General features: G+C 33.2%; 1 protein-coding gene across 44 annotated transcripts in view; it reads right to left on the bottom strand.

The window, feature by feature from the left end:
* The window catches only part of NRXN1 (neurexin 1), a 1,160,645-nt gene that overhangs the window by 1,032,967 nt on the left and 104,205 nt on the right, over positions 1 to 23,473 (bottom strand). For 19 of the 44 annotated variants that reach the window (XM_078349361.1, XM_078349363.1, XM_078349383.1 and 16 more), the window contains exons 3-5: positions 16,599 to 16,616; positions 13,287 to 13,316; positions 12,500 to 12,511 (exon numbers count right to left, since the gene is read on the bottom strand). The exons of 11 other annotated variants lie outside the window; for them this stretch is intronic. In XM_078349361.1, the coding sequence (XP_078205487.1) occupies positions 12,500 to 12,511; positions 13,287 to 13,316; positions 16,599 to 16,616 (60 nt within the window). Of the gene's footprint in view, positions 1 to 12,499; positions 12,512 to 13,283; positions 13,317 to 16,598; positions 16,617 to 23,473 lie in introns of those variants that run through there. 14 more of the 44 variants (XM_035273450.3, XM_035273464.3, XM_035273468.3 and 11 more) reach the window with 6 other exon arrangements.

Raw genomic sequence — 23,473 nt, 5'->3', positions numbered from 1 at the left:
CCATAAACTGAAACAGAAAAAAAAAGGCATCACAAGAGTATTTTGCAATTCTCTTTCTGCTCCCTCGCATTTTATTTCCTTTCTCAACATTTTGGACTTAATGAACTTTAAAAATAAGTATACAAAGGATAAATGTCTTTGCCTTTTTTTTAGTATTTCCTCCAGGCAGTGTGTGATTTAAAAAGTTAGTTTTTATTTCTCTTGAAAATTATTTCTTTTTTTGGCTCATCAGTAGACACCCAATACTCTGCCACACATGCTACTATTGCGCATTCACTATTCAATGAAAATACATCACACACTTTTCTGATGTTCATATACTTAATCCCCATTACTAAAAGTAGATTGTAGTATCTGCATTTTAAAAATGAGAGAAATGAGTTTCAGAGAAGCCAAATAACTTTCCCAAAGCCGCAAAGCTGATACATTAGGAATCTATGGACTACATGTGGGTCTCCTTAACTCCGGTCTCCATAAACCTTGACTATGCTTTTGCAGCAAGATTTACTCTAGCTTCCATGTACCAAGCTCTATCCTCAACTCAAAACTGAAAATATCAAAGCCTGCCTTCAAGGATTTCATATTCAACAGCAGTGACTAACAAATAATAAATACAATCCAGCTAAATAATTTTATAATAGAGGTAAATATTAGGTATAACAGTATTCCTAAAAAAATAATAATAATAATAATCCACTTTTCCTAGTTTGGGGCAGCAGTGCCAGTGTGCACTATGACTGAATATATACTGCTAACAGCTAATCTTTGACAAAAAAGGAAGATTCAGTCTATCATTGAATTCTGCTTCCTCTATAACTCCAGGTGTCAGCCATGTCAAATGTGCTAAGGGCTTCCAACTCTGCATAGATCTCACTGGGGCTAACTCAAGGGCTGGACAATGCCATCTGACATGTTCCACTGACATTAAATCATACTTGTCTAGTGTCCCCTATCATCAAATCCCTGCTTAAGAACAGATACATCAGTTAAAATCACGTGGCAGTTTCAAATACTAGCATCTTGATTTATTGTAACAGATGGGACCACTGAGAGATTTATTTTTGGCAAGGGGATAATTTTTTATTTCCCATCAAATCACGTGCAATATATAACCATCTATGTATAGAGCTTCCCTAGATCCTAAAGTTGCCCTCTCAGGCTGCCGTCATTACTCCTTCACATCTTTTCCAGTTGGAGAAATAAATAACACCTTGCTCTCACAATGACAACATTAACATATTTTCCTTGTCCCCACAGAAGCTTGACTTGATCACTCCCATCATTCTCTCCCTGCTTTTTCTTGTACTCACACTATTCTTTCAACCACTTCCTTTTGTAGACTAAAAAAAAACTGACCATATATTTCCATATAATTTCTATACCTAAATTTCCATATAAATTCTATACCTAAATCTGCCATTTCTGAATGTCTAATAAGGTTATTGTCTATTATTTTTAGTAGACCTACACCATAAAGCCTGAACTTTCTAGATACAATATATTCCTGTTTTATTTAATGCTTCTTTCTCCACAAATTCCAAAAAAATGGGTGATTATCATCAACCTTTTCCATTGCATCGAGATATATTAGTGGTAGATTTTAAATGTGAGCTCAGCTTTTGCTGTTTAGCTCTTTGGATCCTTTTTACATGATATATTAGTAAGAATGATCCTAAAATGTATTACACAGTGTCCAAAGGTAGACATTACAAAAAAGTTTAAAAGTTGCCACATATTCAATTTTTGTTTTGTCTTTTTGTAAAAGCACAGAGTCTGAACCCTACACAGTGAAAATATTAATGGCTTTTACAAGAAGATTTGAAAGAGTTCACATCATTACTAATGTGAAAACTAACAACTTAGTTTCAGGGATGAAGTGTCGATCTAATTGAATAACTACATTTTTTTCCTCAGTCCTTTCACAGTGGGCCAACTTCTTTTAAAGCAAGTTAATATTCTTTTTAATTATCAAAAAAAGTCTTTCAATGCAGAAGCAATATGAGTGAGTTATGAAGTTGTACATGTCACTGCAATAAAAAAATAAAAATCCTCATCACCATGAAGATTAAGTCCTCAGCTTTTGCAGGGCAAAGGTCAAATCAATGAGTTGACAACACTAGTCACAAGGTGATTGGGATTTAGATCTTCTGGGAGAAGGAGTGATCTGTTTTAAAGTTCAGGATGCTAATCTGCCATGACTTAGTGAATAAAATACTCAGTTAAATTCCTTAAAAAATCTGTATTTTATAAAATGCATCCCAGGTGACTGTGGGAGTTCTTCAACTTCAGAATCTAGGGAAGCTCTATAAATAGATGGTTACATATTGCATGTTATTTAAGGGGGCACCAAAAATAATCCCCTTGCCAAAGATAAATCTCTCAGTAGTCCTGTCCTGTTGCAATAAATCAAGACAATAGTATTTGAAAGTCCCACATAATTTTAACTGATTTATCTGTTCTTAAACAGGGAATTGATGATATGGGACACTAGACAAGTCTGTTTTAATGTGTGTGAAACATGTGAGTAACTGTTCTGGGCAGTCCCTTTGAGAACTACTAGATCAGAACAACTGTAATGACCTCAACATTTGTATTGATGTTTAAGCAACCGTTCAGATGTTCCGACCGGGAAGTGAACTATTGAACAGGCTTGATTAAAAAGTGGTCCTCTTCTGCTGAGGGAATAACACGCTTGAGGTAGTTTAAAAAAAAAAAAAAAAAAAAAAAACTAGGACCTAGCCTAATCACTGGCACTGTACCATAAATAATGAAGGCAAATGGCAAACCAAAGAGTGCTCGCGTTCGTCAGTCTAGGTGTTGCCTTTCTTTGGGATCAATCATCTTCCCTCTTCTTGCACATCACTGATCAGTGCAAATCCAACTGTTCTTTAAGACTTAGCTTCAGCCAGTCCTATGGTAAAGAATGCCACTGGTCACCAAAAGTACCAATGGGTCAGTGCAAAGCCAACCACACTGCTGAGAAAACAATTCAAAATGCATTTCTGCTGATTTCTGCCAGACAAGGTATTGTTTTATTTAAACAATAAACACGGCAAAAACAGTTGTTAAAAGCCATCACATCATTCTTTCAGGTCAGCATAGCATCAAACATATCTCTTCAGTGAGTTTAGAAGATTCTGGCAGATTTTGCTACTAGTAATCTATGAAACCCTGTGGTTAGCTTGTGAACTAGGGTTTCCCTGTGAACTGGAATCACAATTGGACAATTTAGGGATTTTCATCCCTCTAGCAGCAGTTTATCCCAGTCTAAATTTGATTGTTTCCTTAAATGGAGTAATTTAATTTTCTCCAAATGTCTACGGACTTTCTTATGCCAAGTCTAGAAAATCAAAGTGAAAACTGAGTCAGTTGCTCAGGTAACTCAAGCCAAAGAATAAAATATTGCTTTCAAATTCCTTATAAAGCATAAGTTGTTTTAATTTTCTGAATCATCTTTTTCATTGTCTCAGTAGTCCAACTGTATAGAATATATCTGGGTTGTGCAATGAAAGAATATTTTTTCACATGAAAGAAAACATTAGTCTCAGTTCACAGTTCTGTGAATATCCCTGCATTTTACTTGTTTGAAACTAAACATATTACTAATGGAGATTACTTTAGCTGCTCCTATTCTGAATGGACTATTATGGGGTCATAGGTACCTGGCAAACAAGCCAAACAGAAAGGGAGAACTGCAGTTTGGGCAACAGGCATTTATATAAGTAGATATAATATGAATACAAAAGAACACATCCTAAAAATAGTAGCTATTATTATCCATGTGGCTATATTTCTTAATGTCAAAAATGGTGAAATAATCCATTCTGAAAAGCTGGGGCTTTACACCACATATAACAGTACCACATAAAGCAGAATCTCCTTGGTAATTACAGTAATAACGACTAAGATTGAAGGAAACCCTTTATCTCTCAGTCTCTTTTCAAAAGGCCAAGTAATAGGACGCACATTTTAAGCAAAATATGGCCTCAGGCACTGTAGTACTGTTGCAGCTTTTTAATTCAAAGATTTCCTACCACTGTCATTCTTCAGCACAGGTTCTGTGGCTTAGGACAGCTAGCTGTGGACCTGGACTCACTGATAAGTCATCTGCTTGGGCATACAATAATGCATCTATGTGCTGAGAAAAAGTCAAAGGCCTTTTGGGTGTCTATACTACTTCATGATCTGAGAAGAATGAATCAGTTTATATTTATGTTAGTGAGAGATAAGCTGCATGACCATAAAGTATAGGAAGATCTACTTCATTTTTATGAAACTTTCCATCATAAATTGCCAAAAGATCCCACCTGAAAACGTCATAATGAATCATGCTATTCAGAAGCCAAACTTCCAGGATCCTCTTCCTGTAACGTGTATAGACACAGAGACATGCAAATATTAATTACTGTCCCTTATTTAAAGAAACATTTCTTTACAACTGAGACTGTCAGAAAAATGTTAAAGAAAAGCTTTGACCACGAGTGGTTGTGAAAGTGCTTTTTAAATCCTTTCCAAAATTCCCAGACGCCTCTTGCATTGGACAGGGAATGAGAAAGATTACAAAGTGTCAAATCTGAGACTGACTGACCCACAATAAAATGAGAAAAATTTTATTTTCATCGATTTTGTATATCCCTCATAGAAAGATTTATCTTGGAGCAAAAAGGAAAAATAAATTTAAAAATTAGTGTACTATGAGGAAGCAGAAAAAATATCCAAAGTAAAACTCAAAGGTAACTTGACAACCTTGTTCAGCCAATCAATCATTAGATCATTAAATGAGAATTTATTGAGTACCTGCTTGTGCCAGTTACTGTTCTAAGGACCCTTGAGACATAGCAAGGCAGGGTAGAGATTTCTGCCTTCACCAGATTCCTTCCTCTGGTGAAAGGAAGACAAATAAACAAAATAAGTGAGAATTTTTAGAAAGTAGACTAAAGATAGTCATTTCCATGGAAGAGAAACTGGATCACGGTGGGGGTTCAGGAGAGGGCCAAATTGCAGTATTAAGTAGGGTGGACAGCTGTAAGCCTCCTTAACATTTTTAGCAAAATCTTGAAATATGTCAGGGTATTGGCCAATTATTTGTGTATTTCAAGGTAATTATAAGTTAATTTTCCAACACAGACATCTCAGAAAAATATCTACTTAGCTTTTCCTTGAAAATCTGGTCTTCAGATAACTAGGTGGCAGCTGTCTCAACTATATATATATCACTCTTTGAAGTCACTAGTGGAGCAAAACATTAATTTGCTCCTCTCATTTGTACCTCCAGTCCATGAAAAAATGTCTACTTCCCTGCATCCTTTAACCAATAAATTTGCATCTAAAAAGCAGCCTTTTACCAATGACTTCCTAGGGTTGCTCAAAATGGAGGCAAGGCTATTTCAGCCTCATCATTATATGTAAAATAAATGTTAAAGTGTATAGAGTAACAGAGATATCTAAATAATTTTGATTGAGAAGAATCAATCTTTAATACTTTTTTTGTACAAATGTTCTCTGTAGTATGGATCATCAAGATGATGATATATAGTTTCAACCTAAGACAATGCCAGAATCCTAAATAATAGGGTATTACAGGAAGAAGACATTAAGATAGTGATACTGTTTTTGTGAAACTTTTGGCAGATTACAGATCAATCATTTTAAAATTCATTTAATCCAAATGCACATGGTATCTTTTTCTTATTGTCACCATTAATAAAGAAAAGCCTTTTCTAAGCACTTTTGCAATTTGTCATATAACATTACCCTCGGTAATTATTTTTACTTGTCCATATTACAGACCATAGGTTTTGATATGTGAGGCTGAATTATTTATACAAGGTCACTAAAGAACAAATCTGGGATATGAACCCAGCTCTTCTGACTTCAGGACTATTACCCATCACATTATCCTGCTCCCAGTTATAAGGTGTAGTTTTACTCCCTCAAATGAAAATCTTGAAAATTAGAGACAACAGCAGCCTAGGTAAAAATTGACGAATGGTTTCCTTTATATTACCACTAAATTCATTTTATAAAAATAAGATGAAACTCTGTTTCGTGATTACTAGCGTTTTATGGAAGGATAATCTTTGAAGTCCCTTTAAGGTTGGCTATTCTATGTTGCAAAAGTTATTTCAGTTCAAAGTTGTTACAAGGTTTTGCCTATGATAATAAGCAGCATCACCTCTCATGCCTTATAATACAAAGAGTGACAATATTATATTTTTAGATGATCTCTAATATTCTGCTGTGCTCCAAAACAATATGATTCTAATTAAATATTCAAATTTCTTTAGTTTAGCTAAACACTATAGAAAATTACACTGTTTTTTTAACAACACAATTTAGGAAATATCCTTCTAGCAGCCTAAAAGTGCTGATGATGGTTGTTCAAATCTAGATTAACAAAAATACATTTGCAAATGGATAAATAAGATGAATTAATTATTTTGGAGAAGACATAATAATTTTAACCTCCATTATGTCATAATTTGAAAGTTTTGCTATTTGCAACAGATTTCAGGAAAAAGCATCGAAGTTTCTATTCATACCACCTAATTTTTTTTAACTATTAGACCATGGAAAGTCCTTTTTGTGCTCTTCTCTGAGGATGTTAGTCTACAACAAGTTTACCAGAAGTCTTGTTTAGATGATCAGTTTTTCAATGTTATCATTGTTAAAAGAATGTATAAAGACACAGAAAACTTTGCTTTACAGAATGAGGATTACAGAAATACAATCGAGCTGGGACTTTTATTAGTAATACATATGACAAGATTGATTAAATCACAGCAAGAAATAATACATAAGTATATAATCTTCAATTAACTTTTCTTGGTTCGACACAGAACTAATGAACATGTAAGCTAGAGAGGAACTGCTAAATAAACATGGAATTCTAAATAGTCACATAGCCTTCTATGTATATCTCACAGATAAAAGTAGATTTTTAATGTCTGTTTTTACAAGGTGAAACTCTGGTCTTCCCACCATGTGTGGCTGTGAGTTAAGGGGACCCAGTATTGCAAGAGTAGAGGTAACACAGATTTTTTTTTTTAATTCTTACTTCTTAATTTGCATATGCACCAAACACAGGCATTTCAACAAAATGTTGTCAACAAACTCTTCTGAACAAAGCAGATGACTTATTACTATGAAACTAAATGAGGAAATACAATTTAAGAATTTATACAGAAGAAAATATTTTTTATATTTTAATATAAAATATTTTATTAAGAAATTAAGAAAATATATTTTAATAACCAAATTAGGTCTATACCAGAAATCACAGCCAAATATATTTTTTAAATTATAAAACAAATATGCATTAGGATTTTAGTAACTGGATGATGGGTACTTCACAGACAAATTAGCTATATAGCAACACAGGACTTGAAAATGGTACAAAAATAAAAACTAAAAAAAAAATCATAGAAACTGTGATCTTAATGTTGTGTCTTTCCAAAATTCATAAATTGAAATCCTAACCCACAAAATGATGGATTAGGAAATGGGGCTTTTGGGAGTTGATTAGGTCATGAGGGCGGAACCTTTATGAATAGGATTACTATCCTTACAAAAGACATTCCAGAGCGCTCTCTTGCCCTTTCATGTAAGGACACAAAGAGAAGGTAGTGATCTATAAACCTGGAAGCAAAACCTCTTTAGACACTAAATGTGCCAGCCCTTGGCCTTGGACTTCACAGCCTTCAGACATTTGAGAAATAAGTTTCTGTTACTTACAAGCTACTCAGTTTATGGTATTTTTATACAGCAGCCCAAATGGACTAAGACAAAGACAAAAGAAAATGTATGAAAAAACAAAACACCAAATGCTTTATTCTTTTCTAAGTATTAATAATATCAAATCTATCTTAAGAGTAAGTTTAATAAAAATATTAATTGTGGTATGAGAGTATAGTTTCAAAGCTCATAATATTAGACATTACTCCTCAATTAGTTAAGGTGAAATAGCTGTATCCAGGACTTAACAATTACAATTAGCTTTGACTTTACGATTGTTTTGATTTAACAATTGGTGTTGAGAAAAATCTATCTTTATTATCTTTAAAAATTATACTAATTTAAGATCTACACTTCACAAAGAGAATAAAGCCTGTGTACTTTCAGAATGTGTAACTACATTCTTTTCAGTTCTACTTGTAATATTTTGCTCTTCTAGTAACATGAGAATCCTGGATAATTAGAATAAATGTCCATTTGACTCTTTCAAATGGACAATTATTTTGTAAATATGGTTTAGGATTTATAAATGCATGATACCAAATATGCTGATCTCACAAGACAGGACTTAAATTTTGGCTTTTCTGAGAGTGTAAAATCCAAATTCAATTTAATATAGTTCTTAGGGCACATCAGAGTTGAAACTATGAAGTCAAAAAAAAGAACACACTTAAAACCAGGGAGGCAGAGGATGCGGTGAACTGAGATCGCACCATTGCACTCCAGTCTGGGCAACAAGAGTGAAACTCTGTCTTAAAAAATAAAGTAAAATAGACCACATAAAAACAAAGTAAGATAATAAAATGTCAGATCTGAATTTCAGGAAAATTTATGTACCTATTAACTCATTAACAGTTAAAGTTTGAAAATAAAATTTGTCAAGTTATTATTTGTCACTGTGACAGTGAATCACATTTTAAAAATCTGAAAAGCTTAAACACAAAAATACACTGACTTTCTTCATAGATCCATTGCTGTGCGTGTGCTAAGGTGTATTAAGGTGATATTAGAATTATGCCTTACTAGAAAGAAATATTGCAGCTTTGGGAGAGGAATGCTAGGATACAAAAAGTTTAGAGACAGAGACAAAAGAGATTCCATATAAACTCTTGGTACAATTCCTTTTCGTTATTTGAAGACATTCTCTCCTCCTTTTTCACCCCTTACTTTGTCCATGTCCTTCTCCACCTCTACCTTTTCTAGGCAACCCCTCTCAGCTTCCCCCAAACAAATATAATGTAAGTCATAAAAATGGCAAATTCAAGATACAATCAGAAAAATGTCCCGGAAATACAATGGTCAAAGAGAAAAACAAGCTTTCTGCCCACATAGAGCTTACATTCTACTAGGAAAACTTAACATTAAGTATAATCATATATACAAATATGTAATTACTATTATGATGACTTATTAAGGTTAAGTACAAGCCTCCAATCAAAATGACAACATTAGCTGATAATTATTAATTTGTGATACTGCGCTATTAACCAGCTATTATATCTGGATTTTCATGTATAATGTATTTTGACCATTTTGTAGTTTAAATAGTCATTCATTTCTCTCCAACAAGCCATTAAAGTAAAATATAAAGAAACAATAATAGCAGTTATTGGAATGAAGTGACCAGTTACACATACATAGAAAAAGAAACAAGAATAAACATGAGAAAAGACATACTTCATTCAAGGCAAATAGATAAATCAAAATACTAAATAGAAAGGAGAATAAAATTAGCAGTACCAAGGATCCTAACCACAATACCATTGACAAATTTCAAGTAAAAAAAAAAAGTGATACAAATTTCATGAAGGCTATTTGAATCCATCTACCCACAGCCAGCAAAGTAAAGTTGGCTTTGCATAACAGATCTTCAGCTGCCCCAAAGAAAGCTATAATTCATCCAAAGAAACTTTATTCTTCACCATATCCAGTTAAAGGTGACATATCTTTGTTTAGGGGGCTATAAAAAACACATCAAGTAATAGATTGATTCTAAAGTTTGAAACAGAATGACTACAAATAGGAGGGACTGTAGCCTATGAGAATGAGAAAAGTTGTGTTTCATTCATTGTGATTCTGCCAGCCCAAAGCAGTGGTCTCTAATGTATCTCCAGCTGACTTTGCCTTTTTGGTCATGAATACATGATAAGGGATTTTGAAGTTTCCCAACCCTGAGTCGTTATGGAGTATAGAAGGATCAACACCAACTCTGTAAGGACAAGTCAAAGTGAGACCAGTGCTTACCTCGAGAGAAAGGACTTGGGAGGAGGATGAAGAAGGTTAACAAAAGGAATGTTTTTTTTACATGTGTTACTTATTTTTCAATGAAATATATTCACTTATCACTTGACATTTAAAAAGTTAGAAAATATTTAAGAATTCATACAGAAGAAATCAAAAGGATAATGAAGATGTTCTTGAATCTAGTTTTTCTAGTTTTTTTCCTAATTTTTTTTCATAAAGACATTAATCCATAAAAGTTCATTCCAGACCCCTGAATTCACTATTTCCCCAAGAGAAAAGTGGTGTTGAGAAAACTGCTCCATAATTATGCTGAAAAAACTTAGAAAACATAAGTTTTCAATGTAAATCAGTTATTTAAGCTGGCCAGATTTAACCCGTATTTTATGCACAACTAGGATCTAACTCCATATAGGAAGCTACAATGTAAAATTTCTCGATTTTTTTTTATTCCTCCAACAGATGACACAAGGTGAGGATATTTACATATGAGATATTTGGATTGACGTTATGTTTACCTTTTTCTGAATTCCCACTTCACTTTGTACCTCTCTTAGAGCACTTCCATTTTGTCATTTATTCTAACTTGCCCACATGATTTCATTCCCTTGTTAAATGAATACTCTTTGAATGTTGATGCCATGTCAGTCATGATTGTATTTTTGCCCTAGAATATAGATTTCTTGAATTAACATGTGATTAGAGAAGACTTAAAATCACCTTTCTCATTTCTCTACATCTAATTAACCAATATGTAATGGGTACCATTCTGATTTGAAAAATATTCAAGTTCATCTTAAAATCTTCTTTCTACCTTTAACAACCATACTTGTCCCAGCAATAAAAGAGGAATGCAATGGAAAAATCAAATTCCTCTCCTCTGTGTCTTTGTGCTGATTGAGGAACAAAATCTGATGTTAAAATATAATGTTTGACACACATGCCAACAGAAAACATTTAAGACTGACATAGCAAAACCGAATAAAGCTAAGTGACACTTAACATTAAGCACACCAAAACAAGTATCAGCTGAGTATAAACAGAAACTATTCCGCATGTGAAAAATGGTTGTATAATTAGAAATTAAGAGTTACTTTTTCACAAAATAACAAATATAGGACTGTACATACTTAGAAATTGTGTATTTATATTTGTATCCAAACAAATACACATAAGCATATAAACACATTTACATAATTTACTCAGCCAGTAAGATAAAATATAAATATTCTTCCGTCTATGCCATCCTAAGTCCACATACTAAAGAACATGATGAAAAATGCCCACTTAAGAGAAGGCAGTGGATGAGATTTTGGCCTCACGTAAAAACGTTAAGAAAGCACTCAAAATGGTATACGAAACCTTTAAAATAATTGATACATACTATCACTTGAATAGGTGCTAGAGGCTTAACATGAGATTAAATTATATTATAGAAAATAGCTGACCAAAACAAAAACTGTGATAGCTTATGGTGTTGGAGCAAAGTATTCAAACAGCGTTTGCTTCTAAAGCTCTATTTTTCACATTTAAAATTGATATCATTTCATAAATATTGCCTGGCTCATTTTCAGGTGCTTTTTCAAGCAGAAAAGTTTTCCTGCTAGATGACACAAATATAAAGGTGTAGAACTGTGAACTGTGGTCCGAATTCACCAGATTAACATTGGGAGCATAAGAAAGAATAAAGCACATTCCTGCATTTAAGCTAATAATAATTACAAAATAGAAACTATATAAAAACATTTATTAATACATAACTAAAAATGGTTGATTTAAAGACTATTCTATATGTTTTCTGCAGCTGCATATCACTTACTTCCTTTTAATGACAACATTGAACACAATGAAGATGGTTTCAAATGGCAAATTACACATGCTTCTGAATTTTGTACCAATACTATCAAAGAGTACACATGCCTGACTTACCAAGCAACGCGGGAATGCATAGCTAGGTGATAATGTCTTAAAACAAAGTTAGTATGCATAAAGAGAAATGTCTTGCTCCTCTGTTTCTCTTTCTTAATATCGCCTTTTTATGTTAATACAGAGTTCATGTGCATATATGACATCTAGCAGACAACAAGTTGATGAGCCCACAGCAGTGCCATTTCAGTGGTACACATGCTTAGACTTACACCTCAATACAGAATGGCTGGGGCAGGTGTGCTCCAGAGCTGAAGGTTTGAAGATAATATATTTACAGTTCCTATACTTATTTAACCACCATTAAATGACACTGCAAAAACTGACCCCAAAACCTGTAGCTAATTTCTAAATATACTAATTATGTGAGCACCGGACAAGAAAAAGGTCACTCTAAAGAGGCAAAAAAAAAGAGTGGGGGTGAAAATACAAACAGATAGATGAATTTTTCTTACCTTAAATGTATAAATTATTTATTAACATATATACCTACCTCCCAGTGCCCATTACCAATGCCAAAAGGTCTAAATACATTTACATAACTTAGACACACTGTAATTCACAGATGATATTAAGAAGAAATAAAATAATATAATACCTTTACTTTTACCTATGGATTTGATGAAATGGGTCCATGAAGAAAGGGTTTCCAGACAAAGAGGATAAAGAGGAGAAAAACAACAGTAAGAATTATGAACATATGTAGAGGCACTACTCTCTGAAAATTAAACAAGATAGGAAAGTATAAATGAAATTTTGAAGACAAATGGCGATGCAATCAGGATATGTAGGGAATTCTGCCTTTTTTTGAAGACAAGAACATGCAAAAAATTGAAAGGCTCATGCTGACTTTTTAAAAGATTACACAAAAGAGAGACATACAATAAATATTCGTAGAAAAAGTATTGATTCTGTGGAACACTACACTCAGCATTCTAGAAGCCAGAAGCCAGTGATGTCTGCATGTTTGCAAACTGCCATGCATGCATGAAAAATGGACTTATTTTTTTGGATACAGTGGTTTAAACTGAGCATCTTCTTTCAGACAGGAACTTCTGATGGTTCTTGGTTTTTCTTTACCATAACCACCTTTACTGCGTACGCTGACAAATATATAGAAATGTTCATTCACAATTTCTTATGTCTCATTTATTTGCAGATATTATAATGCAAGAAATGAAGAAAAATAAAAGTCACAGGAACAAATCAAAACCAAACCAACAAAGGGGAGAAAAACACATGAAAAAATGTGAATGAAAGATATGTATTTAATTTGCAGCCATATAATTTGCAAGCATTTGCCCATCCTTTGCAGTGATGGTTTGAAAGCAGCTACAGAACAAGTAAACACTGAAAGCAGAGTGGAAAAGGAACAGAGCCCATACCTTGGTCGCCCATCATCAGGTGCGCCAGACCTTGAAGGGAAACAAGAGCACAGTCAGCAATAAACAAGGGAGCATGGGAAGGCAGGGTTGTCACGGTGACAAAAATGTTCAGTGACAGACATCTCGTTTCCTATGAGATACGTCTGTTTCATAGAGGCAAATCAAAAAGCATTCTTTCAACCCCTGGTTGGAATGCTTTGGGGCGAAGTGTTCTAGAACTGCGTTTTAAACACTGGCATATGCTGCACTGTGTATTTCTTCCATGCATCAGCTGGAACAACCAAGAGCACAAGAGCATGACTTAAAATCCAACCAATCCTCTCAATATTACATCCGCCCTCTGTGCCCTTTGATGAGACTGTTTTGAACTTTGCCCCCAAAGGGCTTGTCATTCTTTAGTGATGAAATTACATTTTGTAAAACCCAAAGGAATACCTGAATCATGGGCTGGGTCTGATCTTTTTCCCCTCCTCAAAAAATGAGCAGTATTATAATTAAATGAAGAAAAAGAAATCTGTAGTCACACTGAAATGATAATGCAGAAATGTCTCCTTGTCTGACACATGTAGCGACTGACTAGGCTTGTGCAAATACAAAATGATCATTAGACATGCAGTTGTGACGTTAGAATTTACTACAGAATAAGGTTTTTAAGAAACAATGGGTCAGCTTCAAATATGCTAAAGCAATTTTCCTTGGAAAACAAAATTATTTGGGATTTTACCTAAGCATTAATTAAATGCTGAACTCTAAGTTAGTGTAAGTATATTTATCTAACATACATATTACAGATGTAATTTCATCAAGGAATGTTTAAAGGGACATTGAAATCCCATTTGTTTATTTAAATTATTTATCATGTCCTGCTTGACAATTCACTTCAAAGTGAAGACCACTCCTCTTCTAAAGACTACTACTAATGTTCTTTAAAAAATTATTTTGCTACTCAAGAAGTTACTTTTCACTGAAAGGCAAAATTCCTCCTAATTTTTTATTCTATGTTCAGAAATAAAGCTATCTCTCAATCCATGTATACTTCTACAATTTGGGAAAATGTTAGAAAAATATAATATACATATAACAATTTTAATAAATTTGTATTTTCAATTCCCAGTGCTATTTCACATATATTTCAAATGTTATTTGGGCTATATAACATTATACATTGGTTTCATTAGTATTTAAATTATCTGTGTTTTTTTCTCAAAATTTTAGGGATATTCAAACATCTCTGTAGGCTAGATATAATTACAAATAATCATTTAATCACAATATAATATGAAAGTTATTAAACATAGCAGTTCGATGCTTCTGAACTGTGGCCTGTCCATTTTCTGACTGATTTTAACAAAAAGTTCATATAGGCAGATTCAATAGCTTATGAACTATTGATAATTCATGGTGTTTAATATGCTGAAAAATAGTAGCTTTATTTGTCCAGGTTATACATTTTTTCATTAATTTGACTTTTATCTAATTTATCTAATTAGTATAGATATTTTCGAATAACATGTTATAAATTTTTATAGACTAAATGAGGAACTTATCTCTAAGATCTACTTTGTAGAAAATATATTAGGTACTTCTAATGGTTTTGACACTACATCAATAAGGATAGAAATTCACAAACCCCAAAAGAACTCACATTCCTCCCGCTGGACTTCCTACCTATACTGTCAAGTTCATATTATAGATAGGAATATTAAAATTATGATTGAATAAACTTTATTACAATAGCTTATGGGCCTATATTCTGAAAATCTTATCAAAACTTTGCACGGGATGAGTGTCTGTGAAAAGAGAGAAGCATTCATGCCAATTAGGCTGATTAGAGAGCCTCTTGGAATGCAACAGGATTTTAAGAGACATGAAAAGCATTTTAAAGGATGGTTAAGGAAATACAAAAAAGTTGAAAAGATACCTTTAGAAAATAACTTTTAAACTCAGTTGACATGCACAACATAAATGAGACTGTTTTGCAAAGATATTAGGCATGCAGGATAATATATCATTTTTATCAAGTGTATACTCACATGCAATTAAATTATAGTACAGAAAAACAGAAACCATATATGGATGAAACACTTCGAAAATAGTAATTTATTATTTCTTTTGAAGTTTTAATCTATTTTATTTAGATAACCTAACAGAAACGTTCAGCAGCTAAGCAATTATAATACTGTTCATGAAAGAATCACAAATACTTATTTATCCATGCTACTGATCAACTCTGTATTACCATGAAGTGTTCTTTCTTAGAGACATGAAGTCTTGGTAACCTCAACGGCTATATATCTATAACTTGGGATAGGGAGTCATTTCTAAGAAATCCTTCATTCTAAAGAAATGTACATTTACACAATGACTATATTTCAAAATATGGTATCAAAATAAAATATAACAAATGCTGTCTTCCCATATATACATTAGCAAATTGTTTATGCAAGAACTGTTAATGCTGTGAATATATAAGTTGATAGAACATATATAAGTTGATAAAAACCTTCGCTTTCTCCGTTCTTTCATTATGCCTAGTTCTTTTCGCATGTTAACCCTTTGAAGGTTTGTTTGCAGCACACTGACTAATGCATTTAAGTTCTTAAAAAATGAGAATGTTGAAATATGTTTTAATTTGCTGGGTTCTACAGGAAAATATGTAAAATATACAACTTCTTCAAAATTACTTGATAGAGATAATTTTTATAAAAGCTTGAATAAAATATTTTATTGAACAGACATAAAATATTACAAATATACTTACCAGCAATCACAGCTTCATGCTTTCATTCCCACTGGCCAATGGCTTATTTTTTAATCTAAATTTATGTCTCTTACTTATACTCAGTACTTTATTGCACTCTTTTTATAAATCCAAATTTGAAACAAACCAATGGACTTGAAATGGGATAATGATAAATATTTCCAACAGAACAGAATAAAGCATTTTGATAAAAAAAAATAGAAAAATGATCATGCACTGTCTTCTGAAACTACAAAGATATATTTTGTCTTTTAAAATCAAAAGGCAGCATTGTATCTTTTTTTCATACAGAACACTGCAATAACTATCCTAAGGTTCATATGGGATGCTGAAGACCATCAAGGGTTGAAGTTAAGCTTGAAAAAGTTTCATATACTTGGGATGGCAGGGTAGCAAATATATGTGTTCTGTATGAAAAGTGATACACAATCCAGAAACCAACAAATATTCAGAAAGAAGTTCAACTTACCGTCTAAATTCAAGGTGTACTCTATTAATACTAAGAAATAAAGGGCAAATGAGAGTTGGAAAATAAGGTAGAAAGCACCCACCTTCCACATTGTTGTCTTCTGAAAGCACATGACAAGGAGGGAGAGAAAAGGAAAAACATTCATTAAGCAGCATGCAGACTGGACCTTGCCTTTGCATGTCTTCCTCATGCAAGGCACCAAACACATCATGCAAGTGCTCCATCACTATCATTCAAGGGGGAAAACAAAATCACAGGGGAGCAGGCTCCCTTCCATTGGCAGCATTTACAAGAAGTGAGACAAACTTTCGTAATACTGCCACGTCCTGTGCAGAGTTTTTAAAAAATCTTTCACTACCCTCTATAAAGCAAACATTATTGTTATTACATGTTGCTGGTGTAATCTTTCTAGGCAATTATTTTTAAAAGCTTTTTTGTTTTCTTTTTAACAATTCTAAAAGGTTCTATTTCCATATACTGACTTGGACTTAGATCTTGGAAAGTCTATTGGAAATAGCTATGAAATTTCACTTAAAGATACTCTGGGTCTACCAAATATATTATCTGTATGCCATTACTGCCTTTTAGTATTGCTAATACCTCAATTTCTCTCCTTAAATAAATACAACTTTATGCAACAAAAATCTATAATGTATTTGGTTAATGTATACCATATCCATATTTTATTGCAAACGAGAATAGTTTATGGTAATTTATAAAAATGTTAACTTTTAAAAATGTTAGGTAGAAGAAGTGATCAGTGGAAGAGAAATCCTTTGGGAACTGTCCATTAGGCAGTTTATCATGATGTAATAACTTTGTACTTCTGTTTATGATATATGAATTTGAGACAATGAAAATATGTGGTCCAATTGCTCTTATATTCCTATGTCTATAAAATACTTATATAATTTCATATATTTTGTTAGTCATATTTCCATGTGTGTACCTGTGTGTGTGTATAAACAAATATATCCAAGCAGATTAGTATTTCCTAAAATCATCAATATAAGTATATGAGATTTTATTATTACACTTTTAGTCGTGGGGTACATGTACAGAACCTGCTGGTTTGTTATAGGTATACACGTGCCACAGTGGTTTGCTGCACCCAGAGGGATAGCATTAGGAGAAATACCTAATTTAGGTGACGGGTTGAAGTATATAAGATTTAAAATGTTATTAGCATCTACTGGACAATTCAAGTGCTATTTGAAACCCAGGGGCTGGAATCCAGGAGAGAAATGGAACAGAAAGCTGTCTTAGGGGACTAGGGCAAGAGCAAGTTTTCAGTATTATCAAAATTTTTGAATAGTACACTACACCCATGTTGACATTCTAGTCCTGTCCTTATTTTTTGTTTTATTAACTGTAAAGTCATCATCTGATCAAAAGTGTTTACATACATGACAACAGCAAATATAGATACTTGAAAGCAAAAGCAATTCTTAATATACCATTTCATTAATTTCATCAAAACCTTTTCAATCGGATAAAGTTACTAGTGAATTAGAAATCATCAATTCTGTTTAAAACATTTCAGCTGAAAACTGAAAAATCAGGCACATTTACTGAGAGGGTGTTAGCATGTAATAGAAAGCAGCTAGTGGCTAAATGTGGGTAATAACATCTTTACACAATACTTGGTTTTGTAGAGCGTATTTTTAAAGAAACAACAAAGTTTCATATATTTGGTATGTGATACTGACTTCTAGTTTGTTTTTGTTTTTTGACTTCCAATCTATTAAATAAGGAATTGGACTGAATTTGTTACTTTTCACTGGTGACTTTGACACTACCCAAACACAAATTATTAAAGTTTTGTTTTACTGCATTATATTAGAAATAATACAAAGATAAAAATTATTGTAATGTTTAAGATATACTTTTTCTCTAATATTCACTGCCCTTTGAAATTGTATATTGTTTAAAATGCTTACTTCTTAACGAGATTATTTAATATGTAGTGTAAAATTTAAAAATCAGGGAATTTAGAGGAGAGTCACGTGCCAAGACAGTCTGCCAATTACTGAAGCATTACTTAATTTCTGTAAACAAAAGACTGGCAAATATGGTTGTGAGTAGCAGTTCCTTGGTAGAAATTTCAGTGAAGTGTGGCCTATAAATATAATAAAAAGAAGAAAAGGAAAAGAAGCCAACAAAATGAAATAGGCCCAGGCTTGACATCAACTTTAGGAATGTACTAAGTAGGGTATTATAAAAGGAGTCCAAGGTCACTGATTCAGTCCTGACAATGAGTTCTCCTTTCATGACCTTTCTGTCCGTAGGCCCAGGCCTAGGCTGCGCCATGGATTCTACTCTACCTCCAGCACTTTTCTGAGTTTCTATACTTAATGAGAACAAGATTAATAATGGGAATTTCTGAATACAAATCCAAGTCATGCTTAATGTGTCAACAAATTCTGACTTAACTAAGTCCAGAAAAGCGGACTATCTCAGAAGATTGAGATTTAGAAAAAAAAATCAAATTACTAGAATAAAAGGGTGATATATCAACTACTATTTAAAAGTAAGATGATGATGATGATGAAGACAACTGGCTTGGAACAGACTTTCCATGAGTTTGCATATATTTTCAGATTCAATCATCTCAGAATAAAAATCCTCTTTCCTATTCCATTCTATTCTATTCTATTCTGGTGTCCCTTTGCTAACTTTACATAATTTAAAACTCATTAACCTAAAGAAAATCCCTACATTATTTCAGAATTTCGATATGATGATAACGGGTGGTAGCTCCAGCATTTACAACCACTCTCCAGGTATTTTTCCTTTCTTCTTTCTTTCCATTTTATTTCTGAACTAAACAATAAATGTCAAGTCAGAAATAATAGTTTATCTCCTCATATCAACTTTTTCTTTAGCTTTGTAGATTCTTACACAAACAAATGCTACTTTGCTTTGGAGCAACAACAAAGACAGGTGCTGAATTTTGGCATGCCACGGTGTACAGGTAAAGCAGCAAATTTTGATTTAATTTAAGGCAAAAAGCAGTCCATCCGGCCTTACCTGTGGACACTGTCAAGTTAGAGAAAATCTCTTGGTTTGCAGAAACCCCTGGCTTCTTAATTCTGGTGACCTAATCCTTGCTGAGTACATGAAGTGCTTCTCTTAATCATCAACTTTACTACGATGACCATGCCACCTATAAAGATCACACTCTTGTTTTCGATTGGAAAAATAATGAATATAAAGCTGTGAAAAAGATACTTTCCATTTTATTTTTCTTTCAGATATGATGGGATTCTCTCACAAAGATGGGAATTAAGCACCAGAATGTCAATCATGCTATGAATAATGGCTGTGTGCTGACAAGAAGTAAGCTGCAGCCGGTTTTTAAATCACTGTAAATGAGTATCTCCACAAAATTTTTATATTTGGCCCCAGATAATAAGAATGCAAGGATAGTAACCTTGTTTATCACTCCAGTGTTCTTTGCACATAATCTTAAGTATATGGTTCTAGGAGGAGAGGGATGAATATGAAAACAAATACTCATGTTTCAGTATAAAGAAAATCATGACCAGTGAAAACTTAAAATTTGGAGTAAAATTTTATTTGGAATAAATTTGGAATAAAATCACAAAAATCCCTTCTGTATAATCAGTATTTAAGTTTGGCAATATGTAAGTCTTTCTCGAAATGTACAGACAGTAGTCAATTTATAGACTACAGCGTACATTAAAAAATGACCAAAAGAAGCTTCCTGACACCACTTGTGCTTTTTTTTTTCTTTTTTTGGTTTCCTTCCTCCTCTGCCAGCCGCCTATGACTGTCTCCTCTCATTTTCTTTGATTCCCTCCCTCTCCTCCATCAAAACTGCCGCTACCGCAAGTGGCTTCTGTCTTAGATACAAGCCCTCCACCGTAGGGTATAATAATGGCAAAACTGGTGGTGGTCACAGACAGCGGAAAGAGAGATGCAGAATAAGATTCTATTTCCTTTCTCCATACAGGGAGTTTGTTAACGTCTATCCATGCCTCTGGAGCCCGTCACATTACTTCTTAAGCCTGTTACTCCTCATTTTGGAGATCAAATGCCAGTAGAGCAGAGTTTAGTTCCCATGGTGGCACAGGATGGAGCTTTGTTTCTTCTTTTGGTATTAGCAGTGAAAGCCTTTAGAAAACCTCAATAGTCTGGGAATGCATCAAGGACTGGGAAATGGAGAAAATCTTTGAGACTGGATTAATGCAGCAGTCAGCTGAAGGAAGAGAAATATTGGCCAGAACCAAGAGGATGTTCAAAGAGAAAAAGGAAGCATAAAGGTCCATTATGGAGACTTAGGGAAAAAAAAAAAAACGGCCCTGGACAAAAATTGTGCTAGTTTCAAACAGGCTTTTTAACAGAGAACATCACCTCCTTTCTCAATCTCACCTAAATAATATTCCAGGACACTCCCACCCAGCCTGCTTGGAATCCTGGTGCTAGAGAATATATGGAGTCAACTATAACAGCCAATGTTTCTCCCTCTTCACTGCTCAAGAAAAAAAGGAGTATCTCTAAACTGGCCGCAGCAACATAGATGTTCCTGGCATCACACTAGAAACACTAAAAACAATTTCTCCAAAAAATATTTTGTTACAAAGATGTTTGTGGTATTTAATTCATCATGGTCTATCTTGTTAATGGCAATTATCAAAAAGAAAGAAGACAAAAAGAGAAAGGGGGAAGGAGGAAGGAAATCAAGAAAGCCTAAATATATGGCCATTTATAGTAATTAAGCTATTTGATGAACCTGATGAAATTTAATAATTGTTAGTCAGCATATTATAACACAAACTGAATGACTCACATAAGCTATAATAAATGCAATTTCGAATTTTCTTTTTATGAGGAACTACTACAAGGACTTTAAAATTTGTTTTGCTTTGATAGCCTCAGTTCTTGCCCAAGTCTAAATCTTGACAGTTAACATTTCTACATTCATTTCAATATTTGGACTTTGGAAAGACTACTTCATTTAACAGCGACTGTAAAATGGTGACAAGCATAGTCTACAGTATGTGTGCTCATACTACCTATTTTTATATTTTATTGCTTATTGAGAAATGAATGCTTCCTGATACAGAATTGACAGATAACACTGAGCAGAGAGCTTATCAGAAACTCTCCCACCTAAGCTTAATCACTGCTACACAACTCTCCAAAGAAAGCTGGCTCAGGTGAGCAGTGCTTTCCTTTCTAAGAGTTTGATGTCATCATATTTTGAATACAGAGCAAGAAAGCTCTTGGACTGAAGTTGGGAGAGTAAACGTAAATACACACTACCTACCATTCCAACTTACAGTCCTTCTAGTGGTTATGTGGGTTTGACTTCTTTATGGACAGTAGACATCCTCTGGCCTGTGTATAACCATCAGAGAATATTCTGCATTGTGTCCTAGGTTTTCCATGATTAAGATGAAAATTAAGTGAACTCCTATTAACAAGACTAAAGGCCTTCATTTGAAAGAGCTATCAAACATCTACTGGGATATACATTTTTAAAAAAATTTTTTAATCTTATTACAAATGTTTTTCAAATATTAAAATATTTTTACTTAATTATTCTATACTTTGGTTCTTAGACATGTCCAAACAAATCTATTTAATTTCTCTAAGAAAAGGCAAGAATACTTTCTGATGAAATTAAAAATATGACTAAGCCATATTGTATAAAGTGGTCTTATGTTTGGTGCTTAAGAATTACATTTACATGTACTGTAAAAAAAATAAAATGATTTATATGACTGACCTGACAATTATACATTCTTTTTACATCAAAGGAAAAATGAACTTTTACCTCAAATTGAAATTATTTTGTATTGTTATCTTCACTTCAGAAGAACACTCACATATGTAACAAATGGTTTGGAAGGAAGCTATTCTTTGGAAGGAAAAATATATGGAATATTAAAAGAATTTTTCATTTATTTAGAGCGCCTGGTTTTTCATTTTCTACGGTGTTCAAAATTCACTGTATTTACAAGTTTCAGTTTATGACTAATTAATTTCAAAGTTTATGAAAATAACCAAAAATTATTTGAAAGGAAATAGGTTATTTTTAGCTAAATAAATTAGATTATACATTGAAATTTTCCAGGATGTTCTCAGGGTTGATTAAAATAGTACTTATAATCAGGCCAGGTGTGATAGCTCACATCTGTAATCCCCGTACTTTTCAAGACTGAGGCAAGTGGATCACTTGAGGTCAGGAGTTTGAGATTATCCTGGCTAACATGGTAAAACCCCATGTCTACTAAAAATATAAAAGTTAGCTGGGCGTGGTGGTTCATGTCTGTAATCTCAGGAGGCGGAGGTTGCAGTGAGCGAAGATCACACCATTGCACTTCAGCCTGGGCCACGGAGTGAGAGATAGCTAGCTAGCTAGCTATGACAAAATATACTTATTATGAACCAAATAAATTTATTAATCTTTTCAGATGTAGTACATAGGAAAAAGATTGTTATGAAGAATTCTGACTGTTATAAAGAATTCTGCTTCTCTAAAGACTAAAATCATGTAGTCTGACAGTACCTGAGATTGAACCACATGAAATTACTATTTCAGATCAAAACAGGTCAAATATCAATAATTTGTTATGGTTCAATCTAATATTTCTAAGAGTGGTTTTCCTAGAAACTATGTTATTCACAACTTAATAAAAATAATGGAGTAACATCAAGTTAAAGCAAAAATTTATCGAATTCTTATAATTAATCATTGGAAAGCAGAACACATCTAAGAGAATGTGATATTTATACAATATGATTAATTAAATATTACAAAATCAGAAGGAACTTGTTCCCGCTATGAAACAGAAATAAGAATTAATAATATGTTAATAGTTGGGTAATCTTACCACTTTAAGTGTACTCTTGTAAACATTATGTCACTTGCTTAATCTTTATCTCATCAGTTGACTCGGTGTGGCTGAATGTCTTGCCGAATATACG

This window comes from Callithrix jacchus, chromosome 14 (genome assembly GCF_049354715.1).
Source record: "Callithrix jacchus isolate 240 chromosome 14, calJac240_pri, whole genome shotgun sequence".
NCBI lineage: Eukaryota > Metazoa > Chordata > Mammalia > Primates > Cebidae > Callithrix > Callithrix jacchus.
The sequence above is the reverse complement of the archived record's forward strand: the minus strand, read 5'-3'. Positions and strand labels throughout refer to the sequence as shown.